At 40.5% G+C, this 25882-nt stretch overlaps 1 protein-coding gene across 3 annotated transcripts; it reads left to right on the top strand.

The window, feature by feature from the left end:
• The first annotated feature begins 478 nt into the window (after window positions 1-478).
• Dlg5l8 (discs large MAGUK scaffold protein 5 like 8) lies at window positions 479-24261 on the top strand. Of its 3 annotated transcripts, XM_063266308.1 has the most exons (7): window positions 479-865; window positions 18042-18119; window positions 19487-19641; window positions 20674-20842; window positions 22056-22205; window positions 22841-23027; window positions 23974-24261. In XM_063266308.1, exons 3-7 carry the CDS (start codon window positions 19515-19517, stop codon window positions 23986-23988), a joined length of 648 nt encoding a protein of 215 aa, XP_063122378.1. In that variant the 5' UTR covers window positions 479-865; window positions 18042-18119; window positions 19487-19514; the 3' UTR covers window positions 23989-24261. The 3 variants fall into 3 exon arrangements, with proteins under 3 accessions (XP_063122378.1, XP_063122379.1, XP_038938242.2); XM_063266309.1 differs by lacking the exons at window positions 479-865; window positions 18042-18119; window positions 22056-22205 and having other exon boundaries at window positions 18979-19641; XM_039082314.2 differs by lacking the exons at window positions 479-865; window positions 18042-18119 and having other exon boundaries at window positions 18979-19641; window positions 22841-24036.
• Window positions 24262-25882: the final 1621 nt, after the last annotated feature.

The raw sequence follows: 25882 nt of genomic DNA, 5'->3' as shown, positions 1-25882 counted from the left end.
GGAATGCTAAGTAAAAGGCTTCATGAGAGTTCCCATAACACACACCCATGTCGCAACCTACCCTGCAGGCTATTTCTTGATGTGATCTCAAGCACATGTACATAACGAGACAAGAGAATCTTTTGACTACATATTCAAACTGGTGTTTTTTTTTCAGGAATTTTTAATGTCTAATATTGCTGAATGAGGATAATTTGAGTTAAGATGAGACATTTTGGGGCCGGCATAGCAGGGAAATGTTCATTAAAATGCATAGGAATTACTAAGGTTTTCATAATCAAGCCTTGAGGAATATTTGGCCTTGGAATCAGGAGTTGCTCAGTGTCTATGCCCTAGGAAAGTCTCCTGGAAAGGGCACCTCAGCTTATGCACTATACAGGGAGGTTATTAGCAGGGAGGCAAATTCTGTTCACTATGATATCAGATGTCCCTTCTTGGAAATTCTATGGTTTCCTAGAGAGTTCTTGGCATCCTCTGTGATGTCACCAGGGTTGTAGTAACAACCAGTGCCCTACTTTTTCTCAGTCCCTGCCTGGCAGATACATAAGAAGACATGTTTTCCCATCTTCCCAAGAATTTTGGGAGAGTGAATGGCGATTTTCGACAGAGTAGTGTGAGGCAATCTGGCCTTTCATCAAAAAAAAAAAATGGACAAAAGAAACAAGTCTGGGGAATGTGGAGTAAGTTCTGTGAATTGTATTCTGAGCTTTCTGTCAGTGGGAGTATAGGTTCAGGCTGATATTTCTAACAATGGGCCACAACAACTGGAGCATCTACAACGGAATTGAATTTCCATGAACATCACAATTCCTGAGTGTCAATGATTTCAGAAAATTAGTTTTCCCATCCCCAAAGGGAGGATATGGTAAGGCTAATGCTATTATTCTGTGAACTTCTGGCCTTTACTTTTAAAGAGCATATATTACATATGTTATGTTACATTGATAAAATAACACCATCAGGAGACATTCAGGCTCCAACATTTCTGAATTTAGACAGGGCATCAATCTACCCCGCTCTCATTGCTTCTTTAAATACAGTAGATATCTGACTTTAGCTTGCCCTATAATTTTGTAGAACATTAATAGTTTTCCAGCCTTAGGATTTCATTCAATGTTACAGTACTTACCAAACATGCTGAAAACCCTAGCTTCCACCCTAGTCCGGCGTGCTATGGAGAAAGAAAATAACGAACCCCAGTTGCACTTGAAGTTTACCCACCAACAAGAAGAGAGCCTGGTGAGGACCTTTTAAGTAACTATAAGCCACAGTCTCTACACAGCTTCCTCCACTTATTCAATTATTAGTATATTTTCATTAATGCTCACCTTATTTTTGGTGTACAAAGAATATGCACCATGTCAGTAAAGTATGGGTGTGTGTGTGTGTGTGTGTGTGTGTGTGTGTGTGTGTATGTTCCTGTCTATGTTTGAGCCTGTTCTTCCATGAACTCACTATAAAATTTTATAAAATGACTTAGAAGACTGTAGTGAAAACTGTCCAGGTTCATGCAAACATGCTTTACTACTGTCCCATGGTACCTTGCAGATAACACTGATACTGTGGCCTACTTTAATACAGCCTAAATCCGGGCTCTGCATGGTGCTCATTGACATTTTGATGTCGGAACCACGACAGAAATCAGCAAAAGTTTCATTTATTACATGCTGTTGTTACTAAGGTGAGGCAAAGCCTTGCCCCATATAGCGACTGGTAGGATGTGATGGCAGTACATAAACTCGCTTTTCCCTGTCCTGTGTGTCTTTTCCTGCAGAGGTCTCTCCTGCAGGAAATACTTTCACATGCTTCTTTAAAAGCACCTGTTCCTCACATCTAGATCAGCTGTGAAAAGAGGCTTCTCCAAGTCAGTCTGAGTGCTCCCACTCCCACCTCAGAGTTGCAACACCATAGGATCCTCCAGCCACACTGAAGGGTAGGTCCCATTGAGGAGTTAGACGAAAGTGCCCCTTCTCAGAAGTGACTTAGAACAGAAGGTTGAGAAGTGAGAGTCAACACCCAAGTGCTTCTTCCTGGAGAAAGCAACCAGATCTCCCTGTTAAACAGTGTAGTCTATCACAGGACCCAGTTCTTTGCCTGCAGAAGATTTTTCTGGAGATTAGTTGCCCAGTCAGAATGGGGTTACATTCTTGATCCATGCTCACTCCCACAACAAAAGCTCCTCCCCTAGAAGTCCTTGAGTTGACCCAAGTCCTTTTAGGACCAACAGACAAGAGAGAACAGAGTGCATCCAAGGGAAGAGAAGAGGCCAGATGATTATAACCTGGAGAAATCCCCCAAATCGGCCACCTAACAACTCTAGGGTTTGTGCATATGGTGGATTTCAGAAACTTAAGGTCAGATTTTTCTGATAACACCTGCTAGGTGAAGCTGAACTCTACTGTAGGTGGGATTATCCCAGGCAGGGAGGGGATTTGGGTCTTCAGGCCTGGCCAGCTTCTTCATTCTCCTGAAAGTAATTGTTGGTCAGCTGTAAATCTGAAGTTGTAGTTGGGTTTTCTCAAGTCAAACAGATATTTCAATTCTCATACACTATGTGAGAGACACACAGTTACCCACGGGGGATTTGCACTTATTTCTATACAAGTGACTGTGGGCTAAAAGAGGGAAACCATACCTGCCTTTAGCATTCTGTCTTTATCAGAGACTACAGGGACTAGCTTCCTGGATAGACATGTCCAAGCAGACAGACATTGTAAGGGGGAAAATTGAGGTAAGAAATGTCATGGGGCCAGTGATTTCAGATTGTACCTTTAGCCAGAAAATCTCTGGTGGCACTAAGGCAAGCAGCCTTGGGCCTGTTAAAACTTGTCACTACTTCACGGTGTCTCTGCCTTTATGTCTGCTCCGGGTCCTCCTTATATGAAGGCCTTTCTTTTAAAAAAATTATATAAAGCAATGTTTCTCAGACTGTGAGGAACAACTTCACACACAGATTGCATATCAGATACCTTGCATATTATGACTTATAAGTACTGCAAACTTCATTAGGAAGTAGCAATGAAACAATTTTATGGTTGGGGTCACCACAGCATGAAGAGCTGTATTACAGAGTTGCAGCACTAGGAGTGTTGAGACCCACTGCCATAGAAGCTGACACATGGGAACAGACTCCTCAGATGAGGAGAGGCACATGGCAAGGGATACTGTGTCCCACCCTAGGACCCAGAGGCAGGATCTATCCCAGGAGTCTGTGTGCTCATCTTGTCTTCAGTTCTCCCAGGTTCAAGAAGAGCACTGATCATCTCAGGAGAGTCAGCTTGCACAGCCCACATCAGGCCCAATGCTTCCCTTCACAGAGAAGGATGTGGGTGTAACTGACAGCCAGTGAGACTGAGGGATCTGGTGATCATTTGCTCTGAGCTGTGGTTTCTTCACCTGTAAAATGGAGGCGTTTCTGCTGAATTGGGTTGTTGTGGAGATGGACAGAGCATACACACTGATCAGGGCCTCCCTAGCATGGTTAATTGTAGATTTTCTCTGGTGATCCAGTTAAAAGTAGAATCTCTAGCCACGGAGTGTTAGATGCTGGGCACCTTAAAGGTGGTGTAAACATACTGTGATTCTAATGCTACCTCGAATTTACACCCTAGGCTCTTGTTTTGAATTTAAAAAGACGAATCAAGTATAAACTGCCAATATGAAATAATAATGGTCAGAATTCATCTAATTCCTGTGAAGTTATTTAGTTTTTTTTTTCTGCATCTATCTTGAAGGCATCTAGAGTAGCACTATTGAGATCCTAAATCCTTCTATTCAGGTGCTACCCGTCCATTCCTCTGTCCTTGAGGACTTCACAGGTAACTGAATAAAACCTGATTTCTTTTCAGATTGTTCCCAGCTGGTGTGATCTCTCTGTCCATTGACCTTGCCAAACGCTGCAGAGCCAATGTGCAGATTCACAACACAAAATTCCAGACATTAATTTTACCAATGACGTTTGCAGACTCAGATGCTGACGTCAAGTAAAGCTCCCAAATGTCCTTCCTAATTCACTGACCTCACAGAGAAGGGGATTCTTGTTCCCTCTGAACACTTTCTTAATAATCCTTCAACTAAGAATTTCCATTGCCTTAGTTATCTTCATTTTCTGTCAAGTCGTGCCTCGATCTGCTCTGGACCTAAGTGCACTTTTTACCTTTGCAATAAAGGTGTGTGGTAGGTGAACCATACAGTAATAAAGTCCATGTTTACAGGAAACAAACAGATCTTGCGTAAATGCCCTTGCAATGCTATACCAAACCATAGTTTTTTGTTAAATAATACATTCTTGGAGATCACAGTGTGATCAGATATTCTGTATCCTAACTTAATAAGTTAGAACATTAATAATGTTCTCTCTATTATACAAATCACATTCTCTCATGTGTATTCTGGTCTTTTCTGTCATGTCTGATTGCATCATCATGGGAATCCCAAGGAACATCAATCCTGGGCTTTTGAAACAGTTGCATATGTCCAACCAGGATCCAAAACCACCCAGGAGACTACTGATACTTGACACACATAAATTGACCTCACTATTTTCATATAGTTTATGGCAAGAGGTCACCATTCCTGACCATGTCTCATTATCCAACAAGATAATAAATGGAAGAGTTGAGGTCAAGGAGGTCACCCCACAAAGCACAAAAAATCCATCTCAGATAACCATGTACGGTTTGTTGAATCCAAAATATCCATGAATTTCAGGACTCAATGTAAGTCCAAACCTAAGGATAAAAGTTATTGAAGAGAATTAAGATTTCCAGTTCATAGGTTCAGTAAATATCTTCAACAAATCATTGCAGAATACTCCCATAAGCTGAAGAAAGAAAAGGCCAAATCATACAACAAGCCTACAGAACGCCAAATTAATTATACCAGAAAAATTCCTCCCTTCACATAAAAATTAAACACTAAATGCACAGATACAAGAAAGTACATTAAAAGGGGTAAGGTACAAATACCCAGTACCAAATTAATTCAGACCAATTTGAATTACACCAGACTTCTCAAGAGAGACTCTAAAAGCCAGAATATCTTGGGCTGATGTAATGCAGACCCAAGCTCCTATACACTGAGTAATTCCCAATCGCCATAAATAGAGAAACCAGGATATTACATGACAAAATCAAATTTAAACTATATTTTTCTCTATAAAGCACACCAGAGGATAATAGGAAGAAAACTCCAAGACAATGAACTAAATATTATCCAAGAAAATCCAAGAAATTAATCATCTACTATAATTACAAAAAAGAGAAGTATACAAACATAATTTTACCTATAACCAAAAAAAGAAGAGAAAGCAGCAATCATTGGTTTTAAATATCTAACTAGACCCTCTCTCACCAATCTTCCTTGGTCCTAGGGAATAAATAACTAGGCAATGTGTATACAAGTATGGATCTATTGTCCTAGGTACTGGGTAGAAGAGGATTGACTTATCTGGTATCAATGTGGTGGTAGCACCTTGACGCTGGTAGGAATGTGGCCCCACCAAATGGAGATCCTAGATGTGTGAGGTGGGAATGGATATGTGTAGTTCGGGGAAGGCTGTTATATAGAAAATGCTGAGAAGAAATATGATGATGAGGCTTGATGAGGGGAGTCTGGAAAGCGGGATAACATTTGAAATGTAAATTAATAAAATAACCAATTAATAAAAGATAGCCAAAATTAAAATAAAAAGTAAAAAGTTAAAAGAAAAATTAAACCAAAACAAAATGAAAGAAAACCCTGTGGTGTATTGATAAAATTCAGCTTGTATTTTAATGCTAATTTGTAGAATGTAAGACTGTTTAACCCCCAGAAAAGTGACCCTGCTCCCAGTTAATTGTGATTATAAAGAAGCACAGCAGACAGATGGTGGAGGTGAGTTTTTGAGGGCTTTCCTAGAGAGGATCATAAGGGGGGAAGAAGGAAGAAGCTGCCAAAGAAGAAAGGAAGAATGGATGTGATGGAGAGGAGAGAGGAAGGAGGACAGCAGCCATGGGTTAAGACAGAGGAAAGCCTGGTCCTGAGGGCTGTCCAAGTGGAACAAAGAGCAGCCAAGATGCTGCATAGTAAGTAAGAGTTCAGAGTCATTGTTTGGAAAGTAGACCTAATTCCATGCAGGACAGGCAGCTGCCCAGCTACTGTGCTGATTAAGGGATATTATAAATAAATTAAAAACTATGTATAACCAGTAAGCCAGCTCTATAGAGGATCCTAATAGGAATACTATAGTTTGCAGGGAAGGATAAAATACCAGAGGTCACAGGAAATAAATTAACACCACTAGGACAGTCAATCAAATGAAATCGATGAAAAAGACAAAAGTTTTAAAAAAAATGACAAAATTAATACAGAGGTTTGAATAATATTTACAATTGAATTGAATAAACTCAATTCCCCAGTAAATAGACATATATTAAGCCAGAAACAGGATTACCATTTGTTTATGTAATGGTATAAACAGACTAGTGAAACCGAACTAAGAACCATGTCCCTGTAGTAATTCTATTCAGTTTGTCTATGTAGCTGACAGAATAGATTTCAAACTCATCCTGTCCAGAAGATGTAAGGAAATTCATTTCATACTTTGCAATGACAAAAAGATACTACAATTCTAAATACACACATATTAAACACAAGCTTCTCAAATTTAAAAATATACAGTATCAGATAGATATGAAACGACAGATTAGTTATAATAGTGGTTGTGATTTGTTTAAATTGTCTATTCAGACCACCTAACAGATCACATGCAAATATACAAAACAGGAGGAGCAGAACTAAGGTACATCGTCAGGCAAATGAACCTAACAAACTACATTGAACTATACATATATTTTTCTATCAGCCTGTGGACCTTTCTCCAAAATTGACCACATATAAGGATACAAAACAACCCTCAGGAAATATAATAAAGTTGAAGTAATGTCATGCATTCTAGCTGAGCACAAAGGAATCAAAGTGGTATCACACAATTAAAAGTACAGAAAATACACACACTCATGGAAAGTAAGTAACATAAACAATACAACAACTGAAAGGGTCAGGGGAGAAATAAATAAGGTAATTTAAAATAGGTCTAATCTCTTTGTCTACTATCAGAAGGAGAGAATTTGGAGTGTGTGCTCTTGGGATTATGCCTTGAATTGGCTCACCACATTCCCAATTTCCCTTGGCAATGATAAGATATCTGATTCGGCATTACACATTGGAAGTGTGTAATTTGCCTTTTGATTTCATAGGGGGAAATAATTACGGGACTGCCTGGAGTTTTATGAAGCTCTTTGGATGAACTCTGTAAACTGTGAAAGACTACAAGGATTTTCGAAAGTGTGGGAAATGCATTTTTATTTTGATATGTTTAAGATCCTATGGAAAATTGTGAGTAGGATATGGTGAATTGAATGATAATGGCCCACATAAACTCACATGTATGCATGTTTGGTTTCTTGTTAGAGGAAATGTGTGGGAAGTATTATAAGATATGCAGTGGTTGGAGGAGTATTATGGGATTGGGCTTTGAGGTTTCCAAATTCAATACCATTTATACTTAACTCTCACTTTCTCTGTCCCCAACTTGCACATAAGATGTAAGCTCTCAGCTAGTTCTCTAGAAACATGGTGACCTACCTGCCGCCATGTACCTCAGCATAATAGTCATAACTCAGAATCCTTGAAACTGTAAGGAACAATATACTCTTTCTTCTATAAGTTCCCTTGGTCATGGTGTCTCTTCACAGCCTATAAAACAAAGATTGGAAGGAATACTTAAGTGAAAATTTTCTCAATAAAATACAGGCAAATAAAATTCAGACATATACCAAACATATCAGGTACCATGATCAAGATGGCTTGACTACAGAGGGGCAAGAATATTTCAACAAATACAAATGAATAAACAATACACCACATGCAACCAAGAACAGGAAACACATTGCACTAGAGGCAGACAATTTCTTTGGACAAATCTCACAGTGATACATGAAATAGTCCTGGTGAATCTGGGATATGGAGAAGATATACATTAACATTATAAAGGCAATATACAAGGCCAACAGCATCCTAACTGGAGAAAATCTTAATGCATTTCCCTAAGATAAGTAATAAGTCACAGGTATTCAATCTTTTCATCTAATCCAAGTAGTATGTGAAGTCTTACCCAAAACAAAAAATAGAAAGATGGAAAGGCATGTCCATATGAAGGAAAGCAGTCAGAATTTTCTGATTTGCAGGTGATACGATCCATATATAAACAGCACGAAGTTTCCACTAGAAAACTCCTACAGCTCATAGACCCACTCACTAAATCACATTAAAGTCAATAAAATTCCTGTATACCAACAATAAATATCAACAAACATACCAAGAAAAGAAACCCACTCAGAATAGCCTTAAAAATTTTGTAATAAATCTAAGGAACTGAAGACTTGCTACAAAGAACACATTAAGAAAAATAAGAAAAAACTGAAGAAAGCAGAAAATGAGGACACCCCATTTTCATGTATCAATATGACTGATATTTTTTATCGAATTCCTACCAGAATCGTCAACAAGTTTAAATCCATCCCGTCCTAATTGTGATGCAGGGCTTCATTTGAATGAAAAAAAGATCTCAACCAATGAAAGCATAAATGAAGGGCAGTCAGACACTGCCAAATAGTAAGACAGTAAAACACTGCAGGACGCATAATCTTTAATAATTTCAAGTTCATTTTGGGGAATAGTAAAAAAGAAACCCAGCCTGTTGATACAATGAGAACAAACACAATGTCTAAAAGAAGATAATAAAGGACACAGATATTGGTGTATGTTCTCATCAGCATCTCGGTTTTGACAAAGAGGCCAAAGTAACAAACAAAAGAAAACAAAAAACCCACAACCACCACCTCCACACATAAGGTGCAGTTTTCAACCCGTTGGTTGCAACTACTTCCTGGGGCAATCACATAGGAGACATACTTTATACAGGATATTTACATTACCATTCAAGAGAGTAGTAACCTTACATTTATGACTTAACAATGAAATAATTTTGTAGTTGGGGGTTGGCTACCACAACGTGAAACACTGTATTCCTTGACATGCTTTTGGTCATGGTATTTGTTTTGAAGTAACAGAAATGTGACTGATATATAAACTGGTACCAGAGGGAGTGGACTTGTTTTGTGAGGAATCTCTTGTTTTTTGGAGGAGGGTGGAATACTTTGGATTGGGAAAACTTTTGAAATATGTAAGCAGATCATAACAGTCCATTTTAGTTTGCTGCATGGGAGACATAAGAATTGTGAGTAGTGTGCAAAATAGAGCCTCTCTAATGAGACTTCAAAGGATTGCAGGAACTCTATTCGTGACTGGCTTAGAATCTTAACATTATTTTAGCAAACGATCTGTCTCGTTTCTGCCTGTATACTAAGAAGATACCTAAAGCTAAATAAAAAAGTAACTGAACGCTCTCTGCTCCCAGACCCCGTGAGAGAGACAGACCCAACGGCCTGGTCAGGTGGGCACTCCTGAGGCTGCAGAGCGGAAGAGACCACCAACACTGCTCACCCCTGCCCACATGCCTGGCCCAAGAGGAAACTGTATAAGGCCTCTGGGCTCCCGTGGGGGAGGGCCCAGTAGCGGCAGGACCCCTGCCTGAGACACCGCCTGAACCTGAGGGAAACAGACTGGATAAACAGTTCTCTGCACCCAAATCCCGTGGGAGGGAGAGCTAAACCTTCAGAGAGGCAGACAAGCCTGGGAAACCAGAAGAGACTGCTCTCTGCACACACATCTCGGACGCCAGAGGAAAAAGCCAAAGACCATCTGGAACCCTGGTGCACTGAAGCTCCCGGAAGGGGCGGCACAGGTCTTCCTGGTTGCTGCCGCTGCAGAGAGCCCGTGGGCAGCACCCCACGAGCGAACTTGAGCCTCGGGACCACAGGTAAGACCAAATTTTCTGCTGCAAGAAAGCTGCCTGGTGAACTCAAGACACAGGCCCACAGGAACAGCTGAAGACCTGTAGAGAGGAAAAACTACACGCCTGAAAGCAGAACACTCTGTCCCCATAACTGACTGAAAGAGAGGAAAACAGGTCTACAGCACTCCTGACACACAGGCTTATAGGACAGTCTAGCCACTGTCAGAAATAGCAGAACAAAGTAACACTAGAGATAATCTGATGGCGAGAGGCAAGCGCAAGAACCCAAGCAACAGAAACCAAGACTACATGGCACCATCGGAGCCCAATTCTCCCATCAAAACAAACATGGAATATCCAAACACACCAGAAAAGCAAGATCTAGTTTCAAAATCATTTTTGATCATGATGCTGGAGGACTTCAAGAAAGACGTGAAGAACTCCCTTAGAGAACAAGTAGAAGCCTACAGAGAGGAATCGCAAAAAAGCATGAAAGAATTCCAGGAAAACATAAATAAACAAGTAGAAGCCCATAGAGAGGAGACACAAAAATCCCTGAAAGAATTCCAGGAAAACACAATCAAACAGTTGAAGGAATTAAAAATGGAAATAGAAGCAATCAAGAAAGAACACAAGGAAACAGCCCTGGATATAGAAAACCAAAAGAAGAGACAAGGAGCTGTAGATACAAGCTTCACCAACAGAATACAAGAGATGGAAGAGAGAATCTCAGGAGCAGAAGATTCCATAGAAATCATTGACTCAACTGTCAAAGATAATGTAAAGCGGAAAAAGCTACTGGTCCAAAACATACAGGAAATCCAGGACTCAATGAGAAGATCAAACCTAAGGATAATAGGTATAGAAGAGAGTGAAGACTCCCAGCTCAAAGGACCAGTAAATATCTTCAACAAAATCATAGAAGAAAACTTCCCTAACCTAAAAAAAGAGATACCCATAGACATACAAGAAGCCTACAGAACTCCAAATAGATTGGACCAGAAAAGAAACACCTCCCGTCACATAATTGTCAAAACACCAAACGCACAAAATAAAGAAAGAATATTAAAAGCAGTAAGGGAAAAAGGTCAAGTAACATATAAAGGCAGACCTATCAGAATCACACCAGACTTCTCGCCAGAAACTATGAAGGCCAGAAGATCCTGGACTGATGTTATACAGACCCTAAGAGAACACAAATGCCAGCACAGGTTACTGTATCCAGCAAAACTCTCAATTAACATTGATGGAGAAACCAAGATATTCCATGACAAAACCAAATTTATACAATATCTTTCTACAAATCCAGCACTACAAAGGATAATAAATGGTAAAGCCCAACATAAGGAGGCAAGATATACCCTAGAAGAAGCAAGAAACTAATCGTCTTGGCAACAAAACAAAGAGAATGAAAGCACACAAACATAACCTCACTTCCAAATATGAATATAACGGGAAGCAATAATCACTATTCCTTAATATCTCTCAATATCAATGGCCTCAACTCCCCAATAAAAAGACATAGATTAACAAACTGGATACGCAACGAGGACCCTGCATTCTGCTGCCTACAGGAAACACACCTCAGAGACAAAGACAGACACTACCTCAGAGTGAAAGGCTGGAAAACAACTTTCCAAGCAAATGGTCAGAAGAAGCAAGCTGTAGTAGCCATTCTAATATCAAATAAAATCAATTTCCAACTAAAAGTCATCAAAAAAGGTAAGGAAGGACCCTCCATATTCATCAAAGGAAAAATCCACCAAGATGAAGTCTCAATCCTAAATATCTATGCCCCAAATACAAGGGCACCTACATATGTAAAAGAAACCTTACTAAAACTCAAAACACACATTGCACCTCACACAATGATAGTGGGAGATTTCAACACCCCACTCTCATCAATGGACAGATCATGGAAACAGAAATTAAACAGAGATGTAGACAGACTAAGAGAAGTCATGAGCCAAATGGACTTAACGGATATTTATAGAACATTCTATCCTAAAGCAAAAGGATATACCTTCTTCTCAGCTCCTCATGGTACTTTCTCCAAAATTGACCATATAATTGGTCAAAAAACGGGCCTCAACAGGTACAGAAAGATAGAAATAATCCCATGCGTGCTATTGGACCACCACGGCCTAAAACTGGTCTTCAATAACAATAAGGGAAGAATGCCCACATATACGTGGAAATTGAACAATGCTCTACTCAATGATAACCTGGTCAAGGAAGAAATAAAGGAAGAAATTAAAAACTTTTTAGAATTTAATGAAAATGAAGGTACAACATACCCAAACTTATGGGACACAATGAAAGCTGTGCTAAGAGGAAAACTCATAGCGCTGAGTGCCTGCAGAAAGAAACAGGAAAGAGCATATGTCAGCAGCTTGACAGCACACCTAAAAGCTCTAGAAAAAAAGAAGCAAATACACCCAGGAGGAGTAGAAGGCAGGAAATAATCAAACTCAGAGCTGAAATCAACCAAGTAGAAACAAAAAGGACCATAGAAAGAATCAACAGAACCAAAAGTTGGTTCTTTGAGAAAATCAACAAGATAGATAAACCCTTAGCCAGACTAACGAGAGGACACAGAGAGTGTGTCCAAATTAAAAAAATCAGAAATGAAAAGGGAGACATAACTACAGATTCAGTGGAAATTCAAAAAATCATCAGATCTTACTATAAAAACCTATATTCAACAAAACTTGAAAATCTTCAGAAATGGACAATTTCCTAGATAGATACCAGGTATCGAAGTTAAATCAGGAACAGATAAACCAGTTAAACAACCCCATAACTCCTAAGGAAATAGAAGCAGTCATTAAAGGTCTCCCAACCAAAAAGAGCCCAGGTCCAGACGGGTTTAGTGCAGAATTCTATCAAACCTTCATAGAAGACCTCATACCAATATTATCCAAACTATTCCACAAAATTGAAACAGATGGAGCCCTACCGAATTCCTTCTACGAAGCCACAATTACTCTTATACCTAAACCACACAAAGACCCAACAAAGAAAGAGAACTTCAGACCAATTTCCCTTATGAATATCGATGCAAAAATACTCAATAAAATTCTGGCAAACCGAATTCAAGAGCACATCAAAACAATCATCCACCATGATCAAGTAGGCTTCATCCCAGGCATGCAGGGATGGTTTAATATACGGAAAACCATCAACGTGATCCATCATACAAACAAACTGAAAGAACAGAACCACATGATCATTTCATTAGATGCTGAGAAAGCATTTGACATAATTCAACACCCCTTCATGATAAAAGTCCTGGAAAGAATAGGAATTCAAGGCCCATACCTAAACATAGTAAAAGCCATATACAGCAAACCAGTTGCTAACATTAAACTAAATGGAGAGAAACTTGAAGCAATCCCACTAAAATCAGGGACTAGACAAGGCTGCCCACTCTCTCCCTACTTATTCAATATAGTTCTTGAAGTTCTAGCCAGAGCAATCAGACAACAAAAGGAGATCAAGGGGATACAGATCAGAAAAGAAGAGGTCAAAATATCACTATTTGCAGACGACATGATAGTATATTTAAGTGATCTCAAAAGTTCTACCAGAGAACTACTAAAGCTGATAAACAACTTCAGCAAAGTGGCTGGGTATAAAATTAACTCAAATAAATCAGTTGCCTTCCTCTATACAAAAGAGAAACAAGCCGAGAAAGAAATTAGGGAAACGACACCCTTCATAATAGACCCAAATAATATAAAGTACCTCGGTGTGACTTTAACCAAGCAAGTAAAAGATCTGTACAATAAGAACTTCAAGACACTGAGGAAAGAAATTGAAGAAGACCTCAGAAGATGGAAAGATCTCCCATTCTCATGGATTGGCAGGATTAATAGAGTAAAAATGGCCATTTTACCAAAAGCAATCTACAGATTCAATGCAATCCCCATCAAAATACCAATCCAATTCTTCAAAGAGTTTGACAGAACAATTTGCAAATTCATCTGGAATAACAAAAAACCCATGATAGCTAAAGATATCCTCAACAATAAAAGGACTTCAGGGGGAATCACTATCCCTGAACTCAAGCAGTATTACAGAGCAATAGTGAAAAAACTGCATGGTATTGGTACAGAGACAGACAGATAGACCAATGGAATAGAATTGAAGACCCAGAAATGAACCCACACACCTATGGTCACTTGATTTTTGACTAAGGAGCCAAAACCATCCAAAGGAAAAAAGATAGCATTTTCAGCAAATGGTGCTGGTTCAACTAGAGGGCAACATGTAGAAGAATGCAGATCGATCCATCCTTATCACCCTGTACAAAGCCTAAGTCCAAGTGGATCAAGGACCTCCACATCAAACCAGACACACTGAAACTAATAGAAGAAAAACTAGGGAAGCATCTGGAACACATGGGCACTGGAAAAAATTTCCTGAACAAAACACCAATGGCTTACGCTCTAAGATAAAGAATCGACAAATGGGATCTCATAAAACTGCAAAGCTTCTGTAAGGCAAAGGACACTGTGGTTAGGACAAAACAGCAACAAACTGATTGGGAAAAGATCTTTACCAATCCTACAACAGATGGAGGCCTTATATCCAAAATATACAAAGAACTCAAGAAGTTAGACCGCAGGGAAACAAATAACCCTATTAAAAAATGGGGTTCAGAGCTAAACAAAGAATTCACAGCTGAGGAATGCCGAATGGCTGAGAAACACCTAAAGAAATGTTCAACATCTTTAGTCATAAGGGAAATGCAAATCAAAACAACCCTGAGATTTCACCTCACACCAGTGAGAATGGCTAAGATCAAAAACTCAGGTGACAGCAGATGCTGGCGAGGATGTGGAGAAAGAGGAACACTCCTCCATTGTTGGTGGGATTGCAGACTGGTAAAACCATTCTGGAAATCAGTCTGGAGGTTCCTCAGAAAATTAGACATTGAACTGCCTGAGGATCCAGCTATACCTCTCTTGGGCATATACCCAAAAGATGCCTCAACATATAAAAGAGACACGTGCTCCACTATGTTCATCGCAGCCTTATTTATAATAGCAAGAAACTGGAAAGAACCCAGATCCCCTTCAACAGAGGAATGGATACAGAAAATGTGGTACATCTACACAATGGAATATTACTCAGCTATCAAAAACAACGAGTTTATGAAATTCGTAGGCAAATGGTTGGAACTGGAAAATATCATCCTGAGTGAGCTAACCCAATCACAGAAAGAAATACATGGTATGCACTCATTGATAAGTGGCTATTAGCCTAAATGCTTGAATTACCCTAGATCCCCAGAACAAACGAAACTCAAGACAGATGATCAAAATGTGAATGCTTCACTCCTTCTTTAAATGAGGAAAAAGAATACCCTTGGCAGGGAAGGGAGAGTCAAAGATTAAAACAGAGACTGAAGGAACACCCATTCAGAGCCTGCCCCACATGTGGCCCATACATATACAGCCACCCAATTAGACATGATGGATGAAGCAAAGAAGTGCAGACCGACAGGAGCCGGATGTAGATCGCTCCTGAGAGACACAGCCAGAATACAGCAAATACAGAGGCGAATGCCAGCAGCAAACCACTGAACTGAGAATAGGACCCCCGTTGAAGGAATCAGAGAAAGAACTGGAAGAGCTTGAAGGTGCTCGAGACCCCAAAAGTACAACAATGTCAAGCAACCAGAGCTTCCAGGGACTAAGCTACTACCTAAAGACTATACATGGACTGACCCTGGATCTGACCCCATAGGTAGTAATGAATATCCTAGTAAGAGCACCAGTGGAAGGGGAAGCCCTGGGTCCTGCTCAGACTGAACCCCCAGTGAACTAGACTATGGGGGGAGGGCGCCAATGGGGGGAGGGTTGGCAGGGCAACACCCATAAGGAAGGGGAGGGGGAGGGGGATGTTTGTCCGGACACCGGGAAAGGGAATAACACTTGAAATGTATATAAGAAATACTCAAGTTAATAAAAAAAAAGTAACTGAACAATTGTTTTGAGCAAACTTCAAGAGGTAGATATTGTGTGACCTTCCTCAAATTGTATGAATGTGTGTTTGTATTTTCAATTGTTAATGTAGCCAGGACTTCAGTTAATCCCTCCACATTCAGGACTTGGAAGCATATGAAACTGCAAGATCTCACAGGATTAGGAAAATATCCCAATTATTGTAAGGTCCCCAAAACTTGTTGTCACCCCACACTCATAGGGATACAACTTTAGAGAACATGACACCCTCATTCTCAAAAGAAGGATGGGTAGCTGATTATTTGTCTGCAGTGGGTCATAGATTTTTATTGTCATTTAGTGGGTTGGTTGCAAGTTTTTACTGGTCATGGTCAGTGAGGAAAGTGTAAAGGAGATTAGAATCAGGGATGTCTTACTTATTTTCTCTTTCCCTCCTCAACATTTTCTCTCCTATCTAGAAGTTTTGGGAAGGAGGAGAAAGGGGCTAAAATGATAAAAAGCATAGATTATTCAATCTCTTTTTGTACTAGAAAGCAACACCAAGTCTCAAATATTTCAGGATGTCATGGATTTCGAATTTAAAATTGTATTTGCATAAATGATTGAAATCTTGTTTCAGATATAAGTATCTGCATCTTATTCACAATGTGGTGTATAATGCTAATTGTATAAAATTACTACTGTACACTGCCATGGATAATTAAGGAATGCAAATAGTACTATCCAACTATAAATAATCAGTGTTCTAGTGATGTTAGGTACTAGTTCAGTTGGTACAGAAATGAGCTTTATTTAGCTTCTTTCATATGTATTCAAAGGTACAGAGAAAGTAAATCCCTTGAAAAAAAGCCACGTTTGTCCACTAAGATAAACTTTACATAAAAAGGTGGTTCTCAAATCCTTTAGAGCTCTGAAGAATCTGCCATTTCTGATGTCCAAATAGTTAAAGGCTTTTCACAGTGGGAGAGACCTCAACTCCTGGCAGTGTCCCCAGTCTGTCTGAAGAAGATGATTGGAACTAAAGAACCTTACTGGAGTTACCTTCAAATGTGGCAAAGTGGCCATGGGGTGAAATACCACCCACTTACCTCCACTGCTGCCAAAAAGTTGTCCAGACTGTGGAGAAGTGGATGATGGGGAAGTCTATTCTCCCAGGCTTAGGAGAAAAAAAGAGGATAGTCCTTCAAGTGACCTAGTTCAAAGGATTGTTGTCAGAGCCCCTGACCCGTTCAACTGAGGGTGGATGACACAATGACATGGAAAAATTTGCTGACTGTCTGTCTGGTAGCCAACAATTTCTGTCATTTCTTTAGAATTGGAAGCTATTTTCTCTGAATTTCCTGTTTCTTCAGGCAACATTTCTCCATCTCAGGTCTCAGATGGAGATGATTAGTTTCTCTTACCCTTTTCTTGTCATGAGACTCAGAAAAGAAAACGAGTTCACCATCACACAGGAATGTGACAACTAAGAACCTGACAGGACCAGGGGGGACATGGGAGGTCCAGAATGAGGGGCTCGACAGACAACCCACTGCAGCATCAAAATGCCCGCCACAACCGCTCGGGCACCATAAATCCTGAGCCCCTACGGGTTTGACAACAGAGTGTGCATGGCTTGACTGCTCCCCTGGACTTTTCAAACCTTGTATCACCCCCGAGCACTTCTGCTTGAGCAGAAAGGCAGATGCCCAGAAGCTGCTGCTGTAGTAGGAGGCAGTTATGGCAGTTGGAGGTGGTGGTGGAGGCAGAGGAGGGATGAGAGAAGAGGGAGGAGTTTCCCTGGAAGGACCAGAACAGACAACATTCTGACTACTCCAGAACCCCACCCAAACTCAGCCCACGCCACAAATGCAGAGTCTACTACCAAACCTCTCCATGCTAAGCATTCATTTCTTCATCCCCACTGTGCTCATTTTAGTTTTTTTAAACTCCTTGTTTGTTCTCTGTGAATTTTGCATCATGCAGCTCAACTCCGTTGATATCCACCATCACCTCATATCTGAAGTCCACCCTTGCATCCTTCTCCATATCAGAGAAAAAATAATCTATTTGTGGAAGTTGAAAAAAGAAAAAAAATGGCAATATGTCCACAAAAGAGGTGTAAAATTATAAAGATGAAGCACATAAACCCTTAAATTATTTAAAATTAACAAAATTGTTTTTCATTTCAGGAGTTGTTATCGCTAATAAGTGCAAGCTATGATAAATAGAGAATAAAAAAGCTTAAAAAGTGAGAGAAAATGATTCAGGTACAAAATTTTACACTAATATAATTTAGTTCATGAAGTCCTTCTCCAATTTTGCCAAATACAAATGGACTAAATGTTGTGACAGTCATTCTTATCTGATGCATCCTACAAAGTTTCTAATTTTATCTAGCTGATCAGTGTTAAAGATAAAGTTATTTTTTTGGTGTGAAAGGGGAAATGATGAGGTGAGCTCCCTTTGTACTAAGGTGTGTCAACTTTCAATTGTTAGTTCTTTACTGGCATAGAGCTAAGTGCTGGCAGAATTACTGTCTTGTCATTTCTATGGTCCATCATCAAGTTTGCTATTTTGTAGATGTTTGTACTTCTCACCAGCTCAACACAAGCTGAGAGATCTCTTAGGTGTTGTCTAACTGACGATTGCACAGAATAAAGATCTGAAGGCCAAGATATGCTGCAGAAAGTATGTGGGCAGAACTCCAGGCTTACAGAGGAACATAGGGTGAGGAAAGCTGAAGCTGGAGCTTCAGAATAGACATGGTAGGGAAGTGATATGGACCAAAACAGGGCATAGGGGTTAAGAGATAATCACCGGTTGGGTCTCAAAACTAGAAGAATGGGGTTAAATTTAGAGAAGATAGTGCATGCCCTGTGAAAGGCCTAAGACACAAACTGTCAGTCAGAATCTCATGGTAGAGCTTACAGAGGCCTGTGAGCAATGCTCCTTTGGTGACATTAGTAAAAAGAGGAGAACCCCCAAGCAGCATGAGGGTGCCTCCATTGCTAGGTCCTACATTTCACTTTCCTTTGGCAATTTGACTCCACACTGTTCCTAACAACATAATGATTTCAACTCTTTCTCCTAAGGGATTTTGTGGCAACTGTCGAATGCTAAGCTAAGGACAAGGCTTCATGAGTGTTCCCATAACACACACCCATGTCGCAACCTAACCTACAGGCTATTTCTTGATGTGATTTCAAGCACGTGTACATAAGGAGACAGGAGAACCTTCTGACTGCTTATTCAAACTGGTATTATTTCTCAGGAATTTTTAATGGCTGATGTTGATGAGTAAGGATAATTTGACTTGAGATATTTTTGGGCAGGATTTAGAGGGAAAAATTCATTAAAATGCATAGGAATTACTCAGGTTTTTATAATCAAGCCTTGACGAAAATTTGGTCTTGCAAGCAGGAGTTGCTCAGTGGCTATGCCCTGGGAAGGTCTCCAGGAAAGGGCACCTCAGCTTAGGCACTGTACAGGGAGATTATTAGCAGGGAGGCAATGTCTGTTCACCATGACATCAGCGGTCCCTTCTTGGACATTCTATTGGGTCCTAGAGAGTTCTTGGCATCCTCTGTGATGTCACCAGCGTTGTAGTAACCACCAGTGCCCTACTTTTTCTCAGTCCCTGCCTGGCACATACAAAGGAAGACATGTTTTCCCGGCTTCGCAAGAATTTTGGGAGAGTGAACGCCGATTTTGGACAGACTGGAGTGAGGGAATCTCGCCTTTCATCAAAAATAAATGATGGACAAAGAAAGCTGGCCTGGGGAATGCTGAGTAAGTTCTGTGAATTGTATGCTGAGCTTTCTGTCAGAGGGAGAATAGGCTTAGTCTGACCTGTCTAGCAATAGGCCAGAACAACTGGAGTATCTGCAAAGGAATTGAATTTCCATGAAGATCACAATTCCTAAAAGTCAAGGATTTCAGAACATTAGTTTGCCCATCCCCAAATGGGGGATATGGTAAGGCCAATGCCATTATTCTGTGAACTTCTGGCCTTCACTTTTAACGTGCATATGATACGTTACATTGATATAATAACACGATCAGGAGACACTGAGTGTCCAACTTTATTGAACTTAGACAGGGCATCAATCTACTTCACTCTCATTGCTTCTTTAAATAAAGTAGATCTCTGTCTTTAGTATCAGGGAGAGAATTATGCTTCTGGCCTTATGTTCTTAGAACTCCTCTGACTTTTTCAAATTGGCAGAGATGGGACATCCTTAGCATTATAAATTAGAGTTTATGTTACAAACATTTTTTTTACAGTACTAAAACTATTTGTAGCAGGTAGACCAAGATTCAGCCTGTAACCAATTGGCACTTCTGCGGCATTTGGTGTTTCAGTTAGGGGAATTGATAAGTCCGTTGACCATGACATCCCCCGCAATGCTTTTTAAATCCAAATGGTGTGGCCTAGAGTATCAGTGCAGGACATCTTAGTATCTCAAATCACTCAAATCTTTTGGAGGTTGAATTTATCATCTGACTTCTGAAAGTACAGCGGTGAGGGTCCTGAAAGAAAGTTGTACCCTGTTAACTCGATAACAATCCCGGAGAAGCCATCTCTGCGGTACATGAAGCATGGGTCAGCAGGCATAGGGAACACCCGGCATCTGACATCTCTTGGTCTCTATAGAGGGCTGGGAGAGTTGACTTCCACTGAGGAGGTCACTTAGGCATCAACAAACTCTTTGTGGTGACACTGTGTTGTACACATGTTCTCCTCCTGTTTGGGGCTTGCCATGGTCTAAGCACACTCATCAGTTTCCCCAAAAATGTTCACTTGTGTTCTTCTACCAACAGAGGATGGGAGACTGACATCATCCCCTGGCCCTGTGGTAATCAACAAGGAGACCAACACGGACAACACAGAAGAGCAGAGACTGATTAGACAGCTGCAGTCAGCTACTGAGGAGAGAAATGAGCTAAGAGATCTCCTGACTTACGTGACAGAGAGATACAGGAACAACAGGTGTGCATTGCTCCAAACTGCCTTGTGTCATTCATGGATCTGCAGTGTCACCTACATCTTATTCTATTAAGCTGTAGGGGTCTAGAAAGCTGTGCCTCCCAAAATACTCGTCCTAAACCTCATTTCTGATATAGAGGAGATCAGAACCTGACCCTTGGTCAGGAGTGAGATGGGAAATGGTCTCATCTGCTGCCTCCAGCTGAAAATCTGAACTTGTGGCCTTCGTGAGGATTCAGAGATAACGTTACTGGAACATGAGTTCCCAGTGTGCATTTGGAAAGCCCTTGACAGGTGGTAGCTTTGCAAGGTTCTAGCTGCTGTGTGTTTGGGTGTGTGCTAGGAAGGTGACTGAGTGAGGACTCTTGTTGCAGTAGCCTGAGGTGTCAGATCCCAAAAAGTTTATCTCAATGTTTGACTAGACGGCCAGAGACACAGGGCTTTTCCTTCTTTTTTGTTTACCTCTGAACCAATAATGTGGCATGCATTTTTTCTGATTCTGATTGTGTTCTCCGTTTGCATATTTCGCTCCCTTTTTCATTCTCTTACTGTTTACTTTTCTTTTCCTGTGTGTGTGTCCCAGTTTCTGTGTCTCTGTGTGTACACACCTACATGCATATGCGCAATTTTTATATGTTTATATTTCCCCCCACACTTGGAATCTAGGGGTCTATATTCTTTCCTGAGTATATTCATGTATAACAATTTCATGGTGATGTGAGTGCTTTGTTTTTGGAGCCCCTCTTTCAACTGCACACTTCTTTGACAATGTGGTCACATTTGTCTGTATATTTGTGCCATTTGGGCAGATTATACTTTTGTGGCAATTTATGGTCTCAACTCCATAATTGTGTGAATTGTGTGTCTCTACAATATTAATTATTCAGGATGTAGAATTCCTGTTGTCAAAACAGGAAAAATGAAATCACAGTTTTCTAGGTCTTGGATGTGGGAGAGCTGTGGCCTAGGCCCTTGTTAGCATAACTAGCTTGACTGCAGATCCAGCCCTTCTGAGTGAAGAAAGGGAACCTGGGAACCCTTTATCTCGATGCCAAGCTTATGGGGTCCTGGGCCCAGAATAACAAGTTTCTGAAGCTGAAGAAGCTCCCAATATGTAGAAGTCAGAAATTGTCCTCCCAGGGCTGGGGTACTAGAAGACCCAGCCTGAGTTCATATATTCCTAAACGCAGATGTTCATTGGGTTTTACTCTCCTAGGGCCAGCCGCTACATCAGGTCAAATCCATTTTATGAAAAATTGAAGATAAAGGAGAGGGAGGTCATGTCATTACTGCACAACTTAGAGATGAGGAACATCGAGCATTGTGAGAAATTTCAGGAGCTCCAGAAGGAAATTAACTTCTATCGGTGAGCACTGGTCAGAGAGGCCATTAACTGTGCTTTGCCCACAGGTGCCATCCTTTGTTCTGATTGGAGGTCTAGCAGCTCTGGCTCCATGTCTTGTGCTCTTTAAACATCACTGTGTCCTGGGCCTTTTGGACTCAGTTTTTAGGACCACAGGAGACTGTTACTCATACCGAGAGTGTCTAGGCATCTTCAGAAGGCTCTAGGTAGACCAGTACTTATTCAGCTCACCAAATGGCTAATAGGCTGAACTGGGCCTCTGCGGTCACACCAGGTTTAACAAAACTCAGTGTGTGGATCACATGGATAACATGACCTTCCCTTAATTCTACTGACCTCCTTTGAGGGTATTTGCCCACTATTTATTAATGTTGTCCCCATGCCTTTTGCTTCCATGGATAGATGTATATCCCCTGTTGTTTTGGAGAGAAATGAACGCTTTTTGGTACTTGTGTCACAGAAACAATTTAGTCTTCCCTGAATTGGCTGTTTGATGTTTGTGCAGCAACCTTGTGTGTATCAAGATGTATTCTATGAAGTTTACACTGGTATCTGGGTCCAGAGCGAGTTTGTGTGACTTGGGAGTAGGAATGGGAGGAAGAGGGTGCAGGATCTAACTATGCAGTGTGTGTTTCCAGGAACCTGCCCAGCCGGATCCATATGGACAAGATATGTATGCAGAAGAAGTTGTTCCCATTCAGAAAGGAGAGCAAAGCAGAACAGCTTGATTCTGCACCGCTGCTACAGAAATTTTTGTTTGATTTGAACAAGAAAGATAAAGACGAACAGGAGAAAACCAGCAACCTCCAGACCAAGCAACATCTGGTAGGGACAAGCAGCTGTGTCAGCCTAAAAATATCTGATTCCATTTGCCAATTTGATACATGTTTACTTTCCCTACCACCTTAATAATGTACACTCCAACAATACAACCACCTCATGCAATGGAATGTTCATTCCTCTGTCTGTGCACTAGTATTCTGGGAAGACAACCACTTTTCAGGAACTGACTTATTAACAACTATTTTTGGTGCTCGTTTTGAAGCTGCAGTCTGGAAATGGTGACAGATGAATAACCTATCATATTACTGCATGTCCCTGTGATAGAATGGATGCTATGTAGCGCTTTGAACAAGTTTTGTTCCTGTGATAAATGATATTCTGTGGTCATGTGACCTCCAAGTTGGGAAGCACCTTTCAGGGATAAGAACCGAGTGCAAATGACAAATTATTCTTTGTCATTGGTTTTAATCTTGGTGACAGGTTGACTTCTCCTTTCATCCTGCAACCCAGTGAGGTCTCTTCCCATTGCCCTGTTCTTGGTTTGCATTGGTTAAAGTCTGAGGCCCAGATGGGCAGCCCACATTACTGTCAGGGTTGCTGTAGATTTTGCCCTGCCCACAGACACACCAGCAATGTTATCAGTTAACACATCAATGGTGACCTAAAATAGAGCTGAATGGGTAGAAGGCAGCAACCTGACAGCTGGCATGCAAGTCCCCAACACATCAGTTTCTGAATAACTGCCTTCCTCTCCCTGGTCTCAGAAATTGCAAAAGAGCTGGAATGGGAAACACAGCAGGAAGAGAGACTCCTGAAGAGTAGGTTGCTTTCTCAGGATTCCCCTGTGGACCTCCATCCTGGATAATACCAACATTTTTTGGATGAATACTCTCCCTCATAGTTTAATTTATTTTTTGCTAAGAAACACTAAATTTATCTTTCACTAAGCCAGCCTGACTGATTGATATCTTATTCTCTTCCTGTTTAGGATAACACCATTTGAGAGACCACTTGGGGACTGCATTGCCATTTTGCCTGCTAGAGGAGAAACAGCAACATAACTGTGCTTCTAAATGTTCACTAAGAATATGCTGTTTAAAATATTTTTGTTATGATCTTAAATGAAGTTTTTGTTTTGTTATTTCATAGTTATATGTTCTTGTTAATATTTTTCACATCTGAAAATACTTTTAGATATTTATATTAATATTCATTTTAATCCTTTTTTGTTTTAAATTGTATTCCTTATGAATAAAACTTGATTTGTAACTCTTGACTCTTGAGACCATCTTGCTTATTCAAGTGTTCTGTCCCCTCTTGTGATCTTAGAACTGACAGCTAAAGATGGATTCTGCAGGGTCCAGAGTTCCTGGGCTAAATAGTAAATTCAAAGCCACCAATGGTTACCTAGAGTGATAGTGTGTTTTGTGTGGATAATGTGTTCTTTTCTTGGATGTACATTTTATGATGTGATCACTGCCATACTTTATCCATGCGGTCATGTTTTCTGCTAATCTTAATAAAACAGTCTACAACACACGTTCATTATTGATCCTGTGTAGCACATTTTGATTAATATACACTCATATTTGTAGAGCTGTAGAAAAATTGACATTTCCAAAGGTATATGGAAGTAATCCTAATGGAGAACCATATGCTTCAGTCTTTCTTGCAATACACTGTCAATATACCCCCACAGATAATGACCTCCAAAGTCATGTTGGGAAATAGGTTTTGATAAATGCTGTTGTCCTAGACCATACATATGCTGTGTTTTTATTGTTGTGGATTAGGCGTAGAATGATCATTTATGTCAATGGGTCTTTTTCTCTACTGTATGTCTGTGGCCAGTCCTGGGTGAATTTCCCTCATAGTCCAAAAGAAAGAATCACATTCCCTGTTGTAGATGATTGTTGGGAACCACATGCTTCTTCTGAGAGAGCAGCAGAGGTTCTAACCTGTGAGTCATCACCACAGATCCTGCAGGTTCTAACCTGTGAGGCATCACCACAGATCCTGCAGGTGGCTTTTGTCTTTCCAGGGCATGTGCTGCCTTAGGTGGACAGGGTACCTCAAATTAAACAGAGAGATCTCAGGAAATGTGTATTCTTACTGGGCTGTGCAGGCTCAATGTGTTAGGCTACCAGGCATCCATACAGGGCTCAGGTGGCCCCACTGCTCATTGAGGATTCAGGATGTTCCTCCAGCATCACTTAGTTTCCATATTAGAGCAGATACTTCACCTAGTATCAGTGATGACCATATCTACTATGCACATTTATAAAATACAGAATGGAAACCATCTTCCTGTAGGCCTGCTGCACATAATGAATTCTTTTGATAGATATTAAGAAAATTATCTTAATCTAAGCCGTTTAGGGAGGAACCTCAAGAGCAACCATAGTGAATGCAGCCTACAGCTGTGAGCACAGGTTTCTTTTGAATAGCAAGCCTGTGCAAATCCAAAACCTAGGTGGGCCAGTTCAAGCTGCCCTTTTTCCGTGGCAAATCTGGGTTCCTGTTGTAAAAGTATTTTTTTCCAGGTGACTGATTTCCAATTTATGGAATTGAACTGACTTACTCAGAGTCTGAGTTACTCAGAAAGTTAAAGTTCAGAAGGAATGATCCAGAATGTCCACAAACAGTTGCTGCGACACCAAGGCTTTTAAGAGCTCAGCATCTAGAGAAGCAATGTATTGTTTGTTTATTCTCAAGCATAGGTCCTCTAGTCATTCATTATAAGCTGACCATGCCACAGAAAGTGTCGTCTGTATCAAAACAGAAGCTAGTGGTAACTAGATATCCACCACACTTTCACATTGCCAGTGTATTTGAGCTTCTCAGTTACTATGAAAGGACCTGGAAGAGCTAGGGTCTTGCTATACATATTCCTAATT

Source organism: Rattus norvegicus, chromosome 8, assembly GCF_036323735.1.
Source record: "Rattus norvegicus strain BN/NHsdMcwi chromosome 8, GRCr8, whole genome shotgun sequence".
Classification (NCBI taxonomy): domain Eukaryota; kingdom Metazoa; phylum Chordata; class Mammalia; order Rodentia; family Muridae; genus Rattus; species Rattus norvegicus.
The sequence above is the reverse complement of the archived record's forward strand: the minus strand, read 5'-3'. Positions and strand labels throughout refer to the sequence as shown.

What these genes read in the sequence shown, in the direction of transcription:
- Dlg5l8 (XM_039082314.2), top strand. Translation starts at nt 19,515, where the DNA reads ATGTTTTCCCGGCTTCGCAAGAATTTTGGGAGAGTGAACGCCGATTTT. An exon ending in GCTGGCCTGGGGAATGCTGA is followed by an intron (nt 19,642 to 20,673) that starts GTAAGTTCTGTG and finishes TTCTACCAACAG; the next exon opens with AGGATGGGAGACTGACATCA. An exon ending in AAGGAAATTAACTTCTATCG is followed by an intron (nt 22,206 to 22,840) that starts GTGAGCACTGGT and finishes GTGTGTTTCCAG; the next exon opens with GAACCTGCCCAGCCGGATCC.